This window comes from Filicampus tigris, chromosome 15 (assembly GCF_054856515.1).
Source record: "Filicampus tigris isolate MCC_2025a chromosome 15, RoL_Ftig_1.0, whole genome shotgun sequence".
NCBI classification, from domain to species: domain Eukaryota; kingdom Metazoa; phylum Chordata; class Actinopteri; order Syngnathiformes; family Syngnathidae; genus Filicampus; species Filicampus tigris.
In genome coordinates this window covers 15881809-15897043 of record NC_141231.1, presented here as the reverse complement: position 1 = coordinate 15897043, position 15235 = coordinate 15881809, and the positions used below count along the sequence as shown (strand labels likewise).

The 15235-nt window shown below is 42.2% G+C and overlaps 1 protein-coding gene across 2 annotated transcripts in view; it reads left to right on the top strand.

Moving 5' to 3' along the window:
- The window catches only part of LOC147135735 (matrix metalloproteinase-17-like), a 68329-nt gene that overhangs the window by 20228 nt on the left and 32866 nt on the right, over positions 1 to 15235 (top strand). Inside the window, exon 2 of one of the 2 annotated variants that reach the window (XM_086054254.1) lies at positions 1329 to 1501. In XM_086054254.1, the coding sequence (XP_085910380.1) occupies positions 1418 to 1501 (84 nt within the window). In that variant the 5' untranslated portion in view covers positions 1329 to 1417. Of the gene's footprint in view, positions 1 to 1004; positions 1502 to 15235 lie in introns of those variants that run through there. The other variant, XM_086054253.1, reaches the window with a different exon arrangement.

Below are 15235 nucleotides of genomic sequence, written 5' to 3'. Positions count from 1 at the left end.
CAGTTGCTTTGTTCATTGACCTCAAAGAGATTAAACATGAAGTGCATCACAAAGTCCAACTTCAACCCAATTTGATGCCTCAGTGACTATAACGTGTATGACTATCATTGCCATGGCGACCCTGCATTGCATTCTTGAGTGATCTTTAATGTCTATGGACAAATGGGCAAATTTTGAGTACTCAAAAATGTAGTTGGTGATAATTGTTATTCAGAGAAGTACAAATAGGTTGTTACTATTCTTACTATTCTCTATACTCTGATCTCAAATTTATTTTGATGTGTACAAACATTTATTTACCATTAAGTTAATTATTTATTTTCTTTTTGGGATCTTAGTTATATATTTTATCTTTAAATAGTTATAGATATATCACTACGGAGTTCCAAATTTAAGTAAACCAGACACTGATGGCACAGCACTGTTTTCTTCTTTTTTGTTTTGTTTAATGCAAAAATGCTTTGCGTTAGTTAGCGGGTACTTGGCTGAAAAAAATATTTTACAGGGGGTACACATTGAAAAAAGGTTGAGAACCACTGATTAAGTCAAATTGTGTCCACTTCCTCCGCTGACGTCGTTGTGGGGCGGGGTGGGGGTGGGGTAGGGGGAGGGGCGTGTCTATATTGCAAAGGAAAAAGAGGCGTGGGAAGAGTACTTATTCACTGATGATTTCTACACAACAAATGTATCAAATTAAAAATGCAAGGTAGTTTCATTTTCCTAATCCAAAACTACTTTTGAGCGAAAAAACGTGCCTTTCAAGTACAATCTTGTAAAGTACAATTTTTCTCATTATAAAACATGTTACAATCTTTTTGTTGTTGTTGGCGTTTTAAGGAGGCTGGGGCTGATTAATGTAATTTCCATTCATATCAGTGGAGAAAGATGATTTGAGGCGTCATGTTACTGTTTTTTTGTTGTTGTTTTTTTTGTTTTTTTTGACCCACAACAATCTCACATTACTCGAGAGACATCTCCCGCCCACTTCCCTCGTTCTCCTCTTCCTCTCCCCTTGTCGAATCCAACCTCTCCAGTCCACTCGTGTGACTTACGCGCGTGTATGTGGCACAAAAAAGCCCACGCAGCGCAGCTGCTTCCATTTCTCACAGCAAGCTCGCGCCACTTGCTGCTCGGGAGACCGAAAGCACCGGCCGTGCACAAGTCTCCCATGATAGCCACTTAACTCCTCGTCACCCGGAAAACAAAACTTCCTCAGCCACTTGTTTTCATGTGTTTTGTGTGTTTGCGCTCCACAGTGAGGTAGCCGGTGAGCTTTTTCCAAATCTTTTTCTCTCTTTTTGTTTTCTTTTTGTACGCGCGCGACGAAGAACGGAGCTCTGTCCCGCGACGTGGATGCTGCTACGGGACCGGCCTGGCTCCGGTTGTTTCCGAGTGGACGAGGAATATATGCGCGGAGATGCTGCTCCTGGTGCCCCTTGTGTGGCTTCTGCATCTGAGCCGAGCGGCCCCCCAGCAGACCGGGCGGGAGGACACGGGGGTGGTAAGAAGTTTGTCTCCTCTTTTTGACGTAGAACCGGATCCATAGGCTCCTGTTGTGTTTTTGTTTGGATGTTAGGTGGCAAAACGCTCTGAATACTAAGCGGTCAGGATGCGATGGAATCAAAAGGCAGTCCAAAGCTGTGATGGAGAGCCGCGATGTGAGGTCGCGCAATGAATAAGACACGAGGCTCGGAGTAAATAAATACACACACGATGTCTTCGCCTTGGCTGTCATACAGCTCGCTGAAATGAAACGAGGTGCACTTCCAGCTCGGTGACAGCGCGAGACAATGCGACTTTATTGGATATGTCATTTTCTCTCAGTCATGCTTCGGAAATGTTGTCACGACAACAATTTTTTTTTTTTTTTTTTTTGTGGCGCTACATGAATTCAAACTGATGCACATTTGAACACGGAGCTTCTAGCGGTAGCCCGTGAATTTGTTTTGTTCATGTTTTGATGAGTATTGTATGAATGATGTTGAAACTGGAGTGAATGTGGCTAATGTATGTGTGTTTGATAATTGCTTTTAATACGTCAAAGGGACTGGCAGTCCAAAAGTTTTGATCCCAAATCATTTTCTGAATGCTGAGTCGACCAATACAATTAGAGACACCCTGGGGGGGACTTTTGTGTGGACCGGTGGACCGGTACCAAATGGGCCACGGGCCGGTACTGGTGGTTGCGGACCGATGATTTAACAGTTAAATTCCCAAAGAGGAGACTTTAGTGTCCACTCTGTTTCCCCTCTCGGAAACCAAATATGTGTCACACCCCTAATTACTTTCCATTGTATTGTTCAGTACCCATCAACGAGTGAGTACTTACTTAGCCACTGACACAAACACAGCTGTTCTGCACAATCTGCACAAAGTCGGATTTCACACAGAAGTCACCGTGGCGCACGATTTTGAGATTTGCAGAGTAAAATTTCATTGTTGGTGTGTATTAATTGAAAATGTTTCTTGGATCAAAAAACAAAAGGGGATGATTTTCCAGATAAATTTAAGACAGTGAATACAAGTTTGCCCTCTGTAAAATGACCTGCCATTATAAAAATAATTTTCATGGCAAATAAATGAAAAGGTTTCTTGAATCAAAAGACAAAAGGGGATGATTTTCAAAATAAAGACACTGAATTTTATAAAGAATTATAAAAAGAGATTTTTTGCAAATTTAAAATGTTTCTTGAATCAAAAGACAAAACAGGATGATTGTGGAGAGCTGTTGTCAAACACGCCCAGGGCTGAGCATGCGCAAATTAGCATTTCAATGGAGACAAGAGTACCGAGAGTGGAATTCGCAAGTTCTGGAAGAGGGATGGGGCAGAAGTGGAAAATGTAGGACTCTTAAGTGTTAATGGATTGAGTAATGTGAATATTCCCACGCCAACCTAGCACTTATCAGACAAACAAAATGTTTGACTGCACTGCAAAGACATATTGACAGGGAAGAGATAATGGGCAATTATGCCATGGCGTCGACGCGCTATTGTAGCACTGGAATGGTTGGTTTGAAATTCCAATTCCCACCGCATTGGGAAGTCAGAGCTAACAATTTAGATGCTTACGCTTCATGGATCGACTGACAACCACAATCTGACTGCTCAAACTCTTATGTTAGGGTTTATTCCCGCACACGTAAACAAATCAAGAAGATGCAAAGCACTCTCAAAGCGGCATGCTTCACTTATCACGTCTGCCTTGATCTGTAATGAGAACTCAAAAGAAAGATACGCAGACCCAATCCTGGACACAAAACAACACCCTCAAACATGATTTCAACATGCCTTTCATGCAGTTGGGGGAGAAAGGCTCAGAGTTTGGTCAATTAAGTCGTAACTCTGCTCCTACTGTGTCAGATTATTGTCCCTGCTGGATAAAAATTGTAAACACCAGAAATCTATCTGATGGCTCCGTTGTTCTCCTATACTCTGCACGACTAACAATGCCCCGCTTTTAAGTGGGTGGATGTGGAGCTAGGCATGCAAATAATTATTGTATATACTCTGGAGCGAGGTTAAAAAAGCAGATTTCACTGATGTCATCTTCAAAGCAACTTTGGGGCGGGGGGCGTATTTGTATGCTGTATGTTGTAATTCGAAGCTGGAAGGTAGTAACGGGAGTTCTATCGTCCATTCACGTCTTTCTTTGTCGGCAACAGCATTCATACACAATATCTGAGTTAATTGCCATTTTGAATTAGTGTCAGGTGATGAATTTAATGAGGGGGGACAAAATATTACAGGGTGAACTGCTGCTGACATCATCCTTTTTCATAGTAATGGCTTTTGTAGCAGATGCTTTTGTCTCCCATAACAAAATCTTGCCTCAAGCCACTAGAACATTCGCTCGAAAGCATCTGGGTCTTTAGCGTCCCTCCGGTCTCCATTTTTTTTTTTTTTGTTCCGCCTCCAACCATATTTGATTACGGACATTGTCTTGGCTCTTTTGCATTGTTTCCAATTCCCAGGGAACTTCTGCCCTGAGATTTTAGAGATCTGTTGCAAACTCGGCAGAGGCCAACTAATGACGCAATCCTGTTCAATTTCGTTGGGTTAAAGCAGGGATGTCATTGGGGTCAGTGGACCAGCTATTTTGCTATGAATAACTTCCGTATAGCCGGACTACCCGTACTAACTTTATGCGGACGGCGTGTTCACAGAGAGATTTGTCCTTCCCTTCCCCCCCCCCCCCCCCCCCCATCGTTTGAAGGCAGTCACAGCTATGTGTACAGAAACAGCAGCAGCATGTCAAACACAAATGTCGTCAGCAGTTATGATGGGAATACATTCAGCCAGAAGTTTTATGAGTCATGCAGACACCACATTGCACCTGGTCTCAACATTTCCTTCCTGTTTGAACTGATTGATTCTCTATTTCAAAATATTACTGCAGGAAACAAAAAATAATAATAATAATTGTATCAAGCCCCAGCTACCTCGTTTAGCATGTCTGGCTAACTGTTCTAAGGTTTGGGGTTTGAATCTCAGATTTGTCCTTCCTGTGTGGGTTTTGCATGTTATATCTATCTTTCTTTGTGTTTTCCCTCCCACATTACCAAAACTTGTGTTGGGTTAGGTGTCAATGTGATTGTTTTCTTGTTGATATATGTACAGTGGTTGACTGGCGACCAGTCTCTGGGTTTAGCTAACCGGGACTAGCGCATTAGAAAATGGATGGATGGATGGATGAATTGGATCACTTAGAGAGGGTGGAGTTGGACATGCTTCAACAAAGGCAATGTGTAAATAACAATGGGGGGATTTTGAGAGCCAGATGGGCCACAGACACCATCCCTCCCACCAGTGACCTTCTTGATTAATTGACTTAAAAAAAAAAAAAAAAAGACTCCTCCCCACTGATCAAGCTAGCCTCAGCTGTTGGGAGCAAGCGGATTCAATTTTTCCTCCGGCTTTTAAGTGGTGTTCCTTTATCCCGGCCCAGCGGTGCTCATAACTGTTGTCCATTTGAGACACGGTCCACAAAACAACTACCCGCCCGGAGATGCGTGTCGTCCTCTACCTCTTCTGCCCCCCCCCCCCCCCCCCAGCCGCTCCGACGACACCCCGCCATTATGATGCATCGCCTCGCTCTTGGTGGAGCTTGTGCGCTGCTGCGTCGCTGTCTTTGAAACTAATTAACTGAACCACAAACTTTAAGCGCAGCTCTGAGCCACGCATGCTTTGCTCTTATCTAGCGTAGCGCTCAGAAGCGTTTGTAATCCTCGTGTGTGGAGGGGATTTCAACCTAACAGCGCATGTACTGTATGATCCAAACTGTTTTTTGTTCTTCTTATCAATTTCAAGATGATTCTTTTTGACGGTTTGTTTTATGCCAAGTTCAGCGGTGTGCTATATTTATCAGCTACAGGCAAAAAAAAAAAAAAAAATTAAATTACCTGGAACACATGTTTTAATTAGCAATACCTGCGTAGTCCTCTGCAGCTTTTACACGAAGGTGCGTTAAATGCCTCCCGGGAAAGACATCTCACTCGACTTTAGCAGGCAATTTCTGGTCTCTCCCTCTGAACTCCTGTCCACGGACTTGAAGGAACAGGCCTTCCCACGGGTCTCATGTAACATGTCTTCCCAGTACTTGCACCGGTGCCTCTCATTAGCATTGCTGTTCATGACCATGAGATTTCAAAAGAATCACATTCTGCCAACCCCTCAGCCCTGCAATTCTGCCGCTTTACATCCGGGAGGTTAGTTCTTCCATTTGTGGCTTCCTTATACCAACACATTGCATGTCTTGTGATGTGCAGCAAAAGCTGAAGAATGGAACAAGGTTAAAGGGGGGAAAAAGTAGATGATGTCACAGAATGAAGAAACGTTTGCATTGAAATTCATCAGGCCAGGCAGGGTCAATTAGACTGTTGTTATGAGAATATACCAATTACTTTCCTAGTAGCCCAGTTCGAATGTTCGGATGCTGTCGGACCAACAGAGCTTTTCAGCGGGTCCACAACAGTCCATGACATTGCCAAACGTTATGTTTCTCAGTTGAAATCAAAGTTTGAAAAGTGATATTTAATGAATGTAAAAAAAGCTAGATTTAAATGTAGCCTCACTTCATACACCCGTGTCTCTAGCGTGTCCGATTCTCAAAGGTGGGTGCTCAAATTGAGTAGCGAATTTGCCGTGGAAACCAAATGCCAAATGATCATTTTCCCATTCGAGTCTGAACGCTTCGTCCTCAGAAAGCACATCCCCCCCCTATGGCTGACGTAACTACAGGCTATGGCTAACGCCGTCCTCGCCGCGGGAAATATTTGGCCGACTAATGCCTCGCTGATGGCCGGCTAACGCTATGCTAGCAACGAACAAAAGGGAGTCTTCAAACTTGAACGCCAGACCTGAGAGACGAACGAGCTTAGCGCCAGCCAGTATGATTCTAGTTGACGCGTATATAGATGTAAAATGAGACCTAAGAGAAATTTAAAATGAATATTAAAATTATGTTTGGCGGTTGGCTATGGTATCTTATTGCCCTCATTCTCATTTATCGTAACAATGTGCTCATTGTGATTGATGCGTTTAATACACTGTGGCGTACCCATTTTCTAACTGTACTATTTGGAAGTCTAAAAGTGAAAAGGCGTTTGTGGAGGCCCGTGAAACTGAGTACCCTTGAGCTGTGTAAATGCCCCCTCAGGCAATTTAGTCTTCAGTTAACCTAACATCCATGATTTTCATTTCAAATATTTTGCTCGGAAGGATTTTCCTCTGCAGACGTAGTTCTCGCCAAGCAGTGTGACCTTTCTGTGTGTGGTCCTTGCACTGTGGCCTGGTTGATGAGGGCATTTTTTTGTTGAAAAAGCCTCAGTCACAGATTCTCACTGCGTGCTGATTGACAGTAATGAGTGATAGCGTGTTTAGCGTGTAACATGCATAAAATTCACATTTTCCAATGAAGAGTGCAGAGGAAACAAAGCAGTCAACACGCTGCCATCCAACTGTCTCGCCACAGCTTTGTTAAGTGTGAAAGTACTGCAGGTGCATGTCGTTTTTTAAAAATTTTTTTTGTATTTTTTATGGGATTGGCAGAGTTTAGCATATCTTAAAAGGATAATTCGACAAGGATCTGATGTTTAACTGGCTGCCAGTGGAGCGTGGCAGCTGCGGCGTTTTGTGTCTGATACTTTCGACTGAATGGAAATTGCTTCTTAGGGTTTGGTTGTTAAAATTGTTTCAGGTATGCGATTTTAAATGGGGTGAGAAATCCCTCTGGGTACATGTGGCAACTCCTCAGGGCGGCAATATTCGGATCACTATAACACGGGCGGGGAAACAGGAGTTCAGAACATTCACTCTCCCATCCCATTTAACATATTATTTCAAAGAAAAAAAATGGTGCTTTCTTCACGTGGAGCAGGGGTGTCAAACTCATTTTTGTCGCCGGCCACATCATAGTTATGGGGGTCCCTTGGAGGGCCGTTGCGACTGTGAACCCGTATAAATGTATAATCGCCTTATATGATCACATATACACAACAAATTGATGGATAACTAGTTTTGAAATCAGAAGCCAGTAAATAGTTTGACTATTTTTCAATGTATTTTGAAGGAGGGATTAGTAACAAATGTCTCATTGTCGCTGTCCTGTGAAAAACACTTTTTTTTTTTTTTTCTATTTTCTTATTTTTACGTGAATGGTGTTTCCGCATTACAGACACATTTTTCCAAAATTGGACATAAGTGTTTTTCACATTATGGCGACGATATGTTGTGTTGATAACAGTGAAGACAATTTCAAAAAGACCTGTGAAGTCAACACGCATGGTTTGCCTTCGCGGGCCGCATGAAATGATGTCGCGGGCCAGATTTGGCCCCCGGGCCTTGAGTTTGACACCTGTGCCGTAGAGGATCACTGGCATACAGTATGCAATGCATTTAATGTGCAAGTTATACAGAATCTTTCTGGGTTGTTTTACCAGCACTGTAATTACACTTCCTTATGGAATAGTGCTGTTCCCCAATCAAGCTTATTTCTAAGTAAAAGCCAGAATGAAAGTTTCTTTTTAATCACAGCATGGTTTGGCCTTGACTATTTTCATTTGATTTTTTTTTACAATTCCGTTGCAATTTAATATTCCACGCCGGGCTTCCCCTTCCGAACCGAGGATCACGCAAAAGCTTTTTCCGTGGCGGCCCTCTTACAAGTGTACCCACTATAGAGCGGCTCGTATAGGAAACCTCAAATCAACTCCATGTGGACAGTTCTATTTTAACCACTTTAGCACCGCCCCTCTTCTCTTTGACCAGATCAAAGTTTGGCTTTGCTGCTGCTTTTCAAACGATTGACCAGATCGTATAATTACAGCGGTTTTGTGGTGTTTGTGCTGGCCTCAGTGCGGCCGCCCAAAATAATCTATAGCTTTGCCATCCGAGCTGCCAATAGTCTGCTTTAATAACATGATCAAGAAAACCCGAAAGGAATAGCAACGGCGCTCTCAAATTGCTTGCAGAAACTGGCAGAGTCATAATAGAAGCGGTTTGTTTGCCTGCAAAGTCATTTGTGTTTTTTTTCCCACATGCGTTTGATATTAGTTCACATGTATGTTTGACTGAGTGCTGCCGGATGATCTCAGATGGTCGTTCCCGAACAAGTCACAGTTGCATGGATAAGGGGGGGGGGGGGGGGAAAGAAGAGCGATGAGGGCGATTGCATTTGTGGCGCCCGTGTCAGAATAGTTCCGAATCTCATTCCTCGGAAAATGTGAAATGAAGGCATAGAGGACCATCATAAAAGACCGAGTGGATTTCGGAGAAAAAGTGTCAATGGCCAGTGGCCTCTAAGCCCGCTTGCTCCTCTGGTAAAGCACATAAAGTATACACTTCTCAATGAAAATGAGGATATCGTCGCTATCCTGTGAAAAACACGGACGGCCAATTTTGAAATTAGTTTTGATTTTCACGTTAATGCGATGACTGCACCGCGGGAACACCATTTGTGTAAAAATGAGAAAAATGAAAAACACGGGTGTGTTTTTCACAGGACAGCGACGATATTGAATAGAAAACCTTGAGTTTCCTTTCAGAATCAGTATTTTTATATGGCATGCTGTACTATAATACACTTGTGCAAATGGGGGGTCATTGGTTTTGAATGAGACTTGAACTTATACTAAGCTTCTCGCACGTGGTCATACATGTTTGATAAAACAATTCAGACTCCTTGTGTTTAGTAAGAAATAGATTAGGAAAAAAAATCGTGAAAATGTAGCGCAGCACGTGGCTGCGGCCAGCAGGGGCGCTGTCAATTCAGCGTCAGCAAATGGGTGACCTGAAGGCAATGACATCACATCCGCTACATCCATGCTCACCTCCGCTATAGTAGTCGCACAACCCCCGAGCCTCGAAACAGGAGTTCAGAACATTCATAAATCACCCATCTCCCTTCCTTGATTGCACCGAAAAAGAAGCACATTGAGTTAGTTCGCCCCAATGTTCCCATGTCAGCAAACGCGTTCACCCGACCACATTTAGAGTTGCTCGGCTGACCGTCGGCCGACATGCTCGTATTCCTTGCGAGACTGGGCACATAAGCTCTAAAAATAAATCCAAACACATATAGACAGACGTAAGCCCCTGTGCATGTGTGTTTGCGTATATATGTGTCGGGGTACGTAACAGCTGCCACAATTCCTGAGCTGACAGCAGAAGGATGCGGCGAGGATCGCGAGGGTAGCGCGCAGCATTGTGCGGTCTTCATGGTAGGACGCACAATTGCCACATTCTTAAAGCAGCGCATACCGGTTCTCCTACAGTTCGAGACTTCGCAAGGTCCTTGGAAAAAAAAATTTGCTTCAAAATGATGATAATGATGAGCTTGACTCATTGTTGAGAAAGTTGAATGCAGTGAAAGACATTCTGCTGACGGAGAAATTGGAAAAGATTGTCAAAGTAACCTAAGTGGGTTCAACGGCTTTTAGAGGATTCTACGTATTGTTCGGGAATACTTTGACAGGCACGAGGACTAACGTTCTCATTAACAATGGCACTGTCATTTTGACGGCAAAGAAAAGTTCATATCGGAAGAAAGGGGCTGCAATTTGAACAACGCAGTCATTTTTGGAATGATTACGGAAAGAACATTGTGAAATCTGACAGCAGAAGATTGCCCAGGCCACCATGTCAGGGAGGGCTGCTGGATTATTAAAAAAAAAAAAAAAAATGAATCACGATTATTTGGGTAACAATTGAAATTAAATTTTTTGTTACAAAACAGGAAAATGTTTAAACCTCCAAAATATCAAGACAAATGCATTTCTTTGAAACACTATAATTATGTACGTTCCAAACAAAATGTATAAAATGAGTTTTTATAAAATAAAAAAAAGAATGCAAATTTATAAATTCAAGTACGATTTCCTTGTGTGTAAACAGCGCGCAAAGGGAGTTTTTATAAAATAAAAAAAAGAATGCAAATTTATAAATTCAAGTACGATTTCCTTGTGTGTAAACAGCGCGTTGGATATAAATGCATATTAATTATACATTTTTTACGATTATGCCAATTTTGTAATCGTGGCGTGTAACAGCGTAATTGTAATTGAATTTCGATTGGAAAGAAAATGCGGCAAAGCTTATGACTCAGAGAGGGCGAGCATTCGCTGAGCTTCATATACAAGACCACACAGTCCATTTATAAAATGTTACCACAAACACGTTTATCCGCCTTGCAGCTGTGGAACATGAAATGAAAATTAAAGGCAAAGTTTTCAAAAATAACACACACAAAAAAAATAAATAAAGGAATGGAACTACCGGCGGCAGATGGCAAAATGTCCTAACTACAAATTTAATTGGAGGCCCTTGAAATAAACGACCCTCCTCACTTGTTGCACTTAGCAGCTGTTGATAAAGAATGAAAAGGTTCCTTTTGGCCACATGCACACACGCACGCAAACGTGATCAATTTGTCATTTTCTCCCGATGAAATGTTGAGGAAATGCCATTCACAAACTCTGCATGAATGCCAAGTGTGTGTCAAAGTGAGCACATTTTTCAGAATCTTCCGCATCCTTTTCACCACATCAGACTGGTGTCTCATTATATGCGCTGTGTTATTCCAGCACAGCCAAATAGTGCTCCGGCTTCATTCGGCACACAACATGCGCCGAGCAGAAATTTCAACTAATGGATGCTTCGGAGTCCATCCTCTTCTGTTCCAGTTCGCTGCATATGGTCCAATTAATTCTCATTGATCCTAATGACCAATAAAGGCTTGGTCTAGATTAAAATGTGATGTGATTTGGGCTCAAGCAGTCCTCGTGAAAAAGTCTTTTAGAGAGCATTTGATAAACGAAGCCGTCTGCTCGGTACGTGTGGAAAGTCACAGTTCGACCCGTGTCTTTCCGGAATAGATTTGTACGCGTTGGCGTGTCTCTCTGAATGCATGTTTGTAGAGGCGCAAATGCTTTTAAAAATCAAATGTATGAAGGGATACGGGAATTCCAACATGTCTTTAGTGATTAATAGTAATTAGCTTCAGAAAACAGGTGAGCCGTGATTGGTCCTTACCTGAGCCACGAGGGTGTGTGTGATGTCATTTTCAGTCGACAGAAGTGACAAAATGGCCGCCCCCTGAGATTTTGCTGCTTAACTCATATTTCATCATATTGCCTTGTTTCAACCAGTGGGCTTGCATAGAACATATTCTTGAAAAAAAACGTTTGGGGTGCCTTCCGCTTTAAGTTTCTTTACTTCTCACTTTTTTGTATTTGAAAACATTGCAAAGAATTTGACCAATGTGTAATAAGTGCCGCTGAAAAGAAAACATCATACCATAACTCAGTAGTTAGTTGATATAGATCGTTTTCATTATAGATGAACAAGTAATATTGCGCAATTTTTTTATGTCATCTCACTCCGAGTGAATAAGTGATCTTGAATTTCGATTCATTTGGCTTCCTTCAACCTGCAGCTCTTTTTCACCATTTTGCTTGTTCCGAAATTGTGGGCGTGGCTAACTTCAAGCCCAAGTACGCACTTGAGCTTTCTGGCATGAGTTGCCCCTTGTACTTTAAGTACTGAGCACCTTCATTCTAAAAGTGGCTCCCCGCCGAATTAGTAATAATAACTTAAACGATTTCTACCACTGCAGCATGTAAATAGCTAGCAAACTATGCTAAAAAAAAAAAAGTATCTTCATCTTTTAAATACTTTCTACAATCAGGTCTTTGCTGACTTTAATCAAAAGAGTGGAGAAATACTCAAACTATGGTTGATTTTTGGTATGTGTGTACCCCGCTTAAGAAAAATGCTGAAAATCAAATCCAAGAAGTTTGTCCCAAGGCATCTCCAAATTTGACTACACCCTATTTTGCCTTTTCAGTTCTATTCTGGTGTAGCTTGGTAACCTTTCCAAGTGTCTTGGCAGAGCTAGGAACAATGTCACCACCATAAAAGACTGGGTGACTCCATGACCCTCCTGAGAGTCATCAAGGTCACAAGGTGAAATTTCTCTGACTGGGTCATTTCCTGTCAGGGAGGACGAACATGAAGGGAGCCAGCAGCTGTGCATCAGGCTTAAACAGGGAGGGATTGTGGGGCGAGGAGGTCACACGCATGAGGGGGCGCTTCACAGGGTAGTTGCCGTGGTGACACCATAGCTACGAAACTTGTGTATGCGTGAGACAGCCATTCAGTATAGGCCGTGATGTCAGCGGCAACAAAGAAAGGTGTGTGTGTGTGTGGTCTAATTTAGCTAGCACGAATGGAAAGGCCATTATCCAAGGAATTCAATTTTGTGTCGCTGTTCTCGTAATATGTTATTCGCTTTGTTGCTGATTTATTTTCTGGTTCTTCTTTCAAGTTGTATTTAAAATTGAGTTTCGGTAGTTGGTAGATGGCACGATTTGAAATCGAACGAAGAATCGTGTTTATTAATCGTGATATCAATATCGATCAAAATAATAATGATTATTACTACACCTAACACAATGATTAAAATCAGCCTAAACAAACCCGGCAATATGTGTACCTTCATTTTACCAGAAGTCAACCCAAACATATTTTCTATGCAGGCCCACTAGTTGAAACAAGGCAATATGATTAATATGAAATATGAGTTAAGCAGCAAAATGCCCCCGTTTTTAGCCATCTCAGGGGGCGGCCATTTTGTCACTTCTGTCAACTGAAAATGACATCACGGATGCTTAGGGCTCAGGTAACGACCAATCATGGCTCAGCTTCAGAAAACAGGTGAGCGATGTCATTTTCAATCGACAAAATGGTCGCCCCCACAGAGATGGCTAAAAACAGGTGGATTCACTCTTATTCCATAAACGTTCTTGAAATATATATGTTTGGGTTGACTTGCACTTTAAACTCTTTTTTTTTTTTTTTTTTTGTTAAATATAGGCAGCTTCACTGGTCAGAACACATTCAAAGGAAGTACCACCTTATATTGACCTGTGACTCCCCCGCAAAGCGTAAACGAAGGGATCACTTGACTTTTCCTCTCCACACCACCCGCAGATTTCCACTAACTGGCTGGAATTGCTTTTCCCTCCTTGCATAGATTCCCCGGGTCTAATAACTTTGGCAATCGTTAGACCTTTTCATCACCAGCCTTCCTCCCAGCTATAGAGCCGTTTCCAGGGCAAGCCAAAGTTCGCCTACATTTCCTCAGCAGCTAAGTAAAAAAAAAAAAAAAGTGAGGGAAAGAAAATGCTGAAAATCCCATTCAAAGAAATAAATATAAATAGAAGTAAATATCTCTTGCCCCGTGTCCCGCGCATCCTGCTTCCCTCTGTGGTTTCAAACGCGACATTGATGCTCATTTTAGCAGCGTGCCCGCATTAATCAATGTCTCCGGCGAACAAAGCACGGGTTTCTTCTTCAGATCTGTTTGCACTGAACAAGCAGATGTCTCATAGAAGAAATGCGATTCGCCCTCGGCTGCGTATCAATACACGCATCATTTCAAGAGGACTTAATTAGGTTTTCGCGCCGGCGATGTCAGACGCCACCGCCTCATAGACTAAAAGCTTTACACATTCTCAAATGCGTTTGTACCATAAAATCACGCTGCTACTTTTAAGATGCACGAGTGTCCCTACAATGACAGTATCGAATCTCCATGCCGTGAGTATGAGCACTCAACTCAAATGAGGTGTTAAGATGTATACCTCCACGATTTCAATGCTTAAAAGCTTTGCGCAGACTATTTATAGGCACTTCTCCGTGTGATTCATTATTTCGCTCTGAATGTGAATTTCTGAATTTTTTTCTTTTCTTCCTTCGGATTTGAAGCTTTTTCGCTGATGGCAAACCTTTCTGTATTAAAAAGGATTACAGGTTCCTGTGTCCGGGATTACCGGGTTGCAAACATCCTCACATCCAAGTACAGTAGCAAAGAATGGGAGTATGTCAAAGCCCGCAGAGAAGCTGCCTAAGCCTAAATGAGGTGTGGATGTGGAGGATAGTGGGAGGCAGAATACGTTGGTGCTGTGAGTGTGTAACCGTGGTGATTTTTTTTGTTGTTGTCTTCATAATATTATCATTATTATTATTAAGGTATTGTAAAAAAAAAAAATTCAACAAAAAAGGGCTCATATTAAAAAAAACATCACAATATTCTGTTTTTGGACATAGGGATAGCATTCACAAAGAAATAGGCGTGGACAGTCATGTGCTCCTATTGACGATTGGCGTGGGTCTTAAACATAGAACATCGAATTAAACTGCACTAATAAACTAACCACCAGAAGGTGCTGGAAACGCACAAATGAAAAACAACTTGGGCTTTTAAACGGGAAGTCAACGCAAACGTTTTTTTTTTCAAGAATATGTTCAACTAATTGAAACAGGGAATTCTGATAAATATTGCGTTTGTGGAGTTATAAGTGTTAATCCACTCGTTTTTAGCCATCTCTGGGGGCGGCCATTTTGTCACTTCTGTCGACAGAAAACGACATCACAACTGCTCACAACGACCAATCGCGGCTCAGATTCAGAAAACAGGTCAGCCGTGATTGGTCGTTGTGAGCAGTTGTGATGTCGTTTTCAGTCGACAGAAGACAAAATGGCCGCCCCCAGAGATGGCTAAAAACGAGTGGATTAACACCTATTCCACAAACGCAATATTTATCAGAATGCCGTGTTTCAACCAGTGGGCATGCTGAGAAAATGTGTTTGGGTTGACTTCCCCATCAAAAGGATTTGCTGCTATTAATATCGTGATATGACGACGACGATATATCGTGGCAATTTTAATATGACGA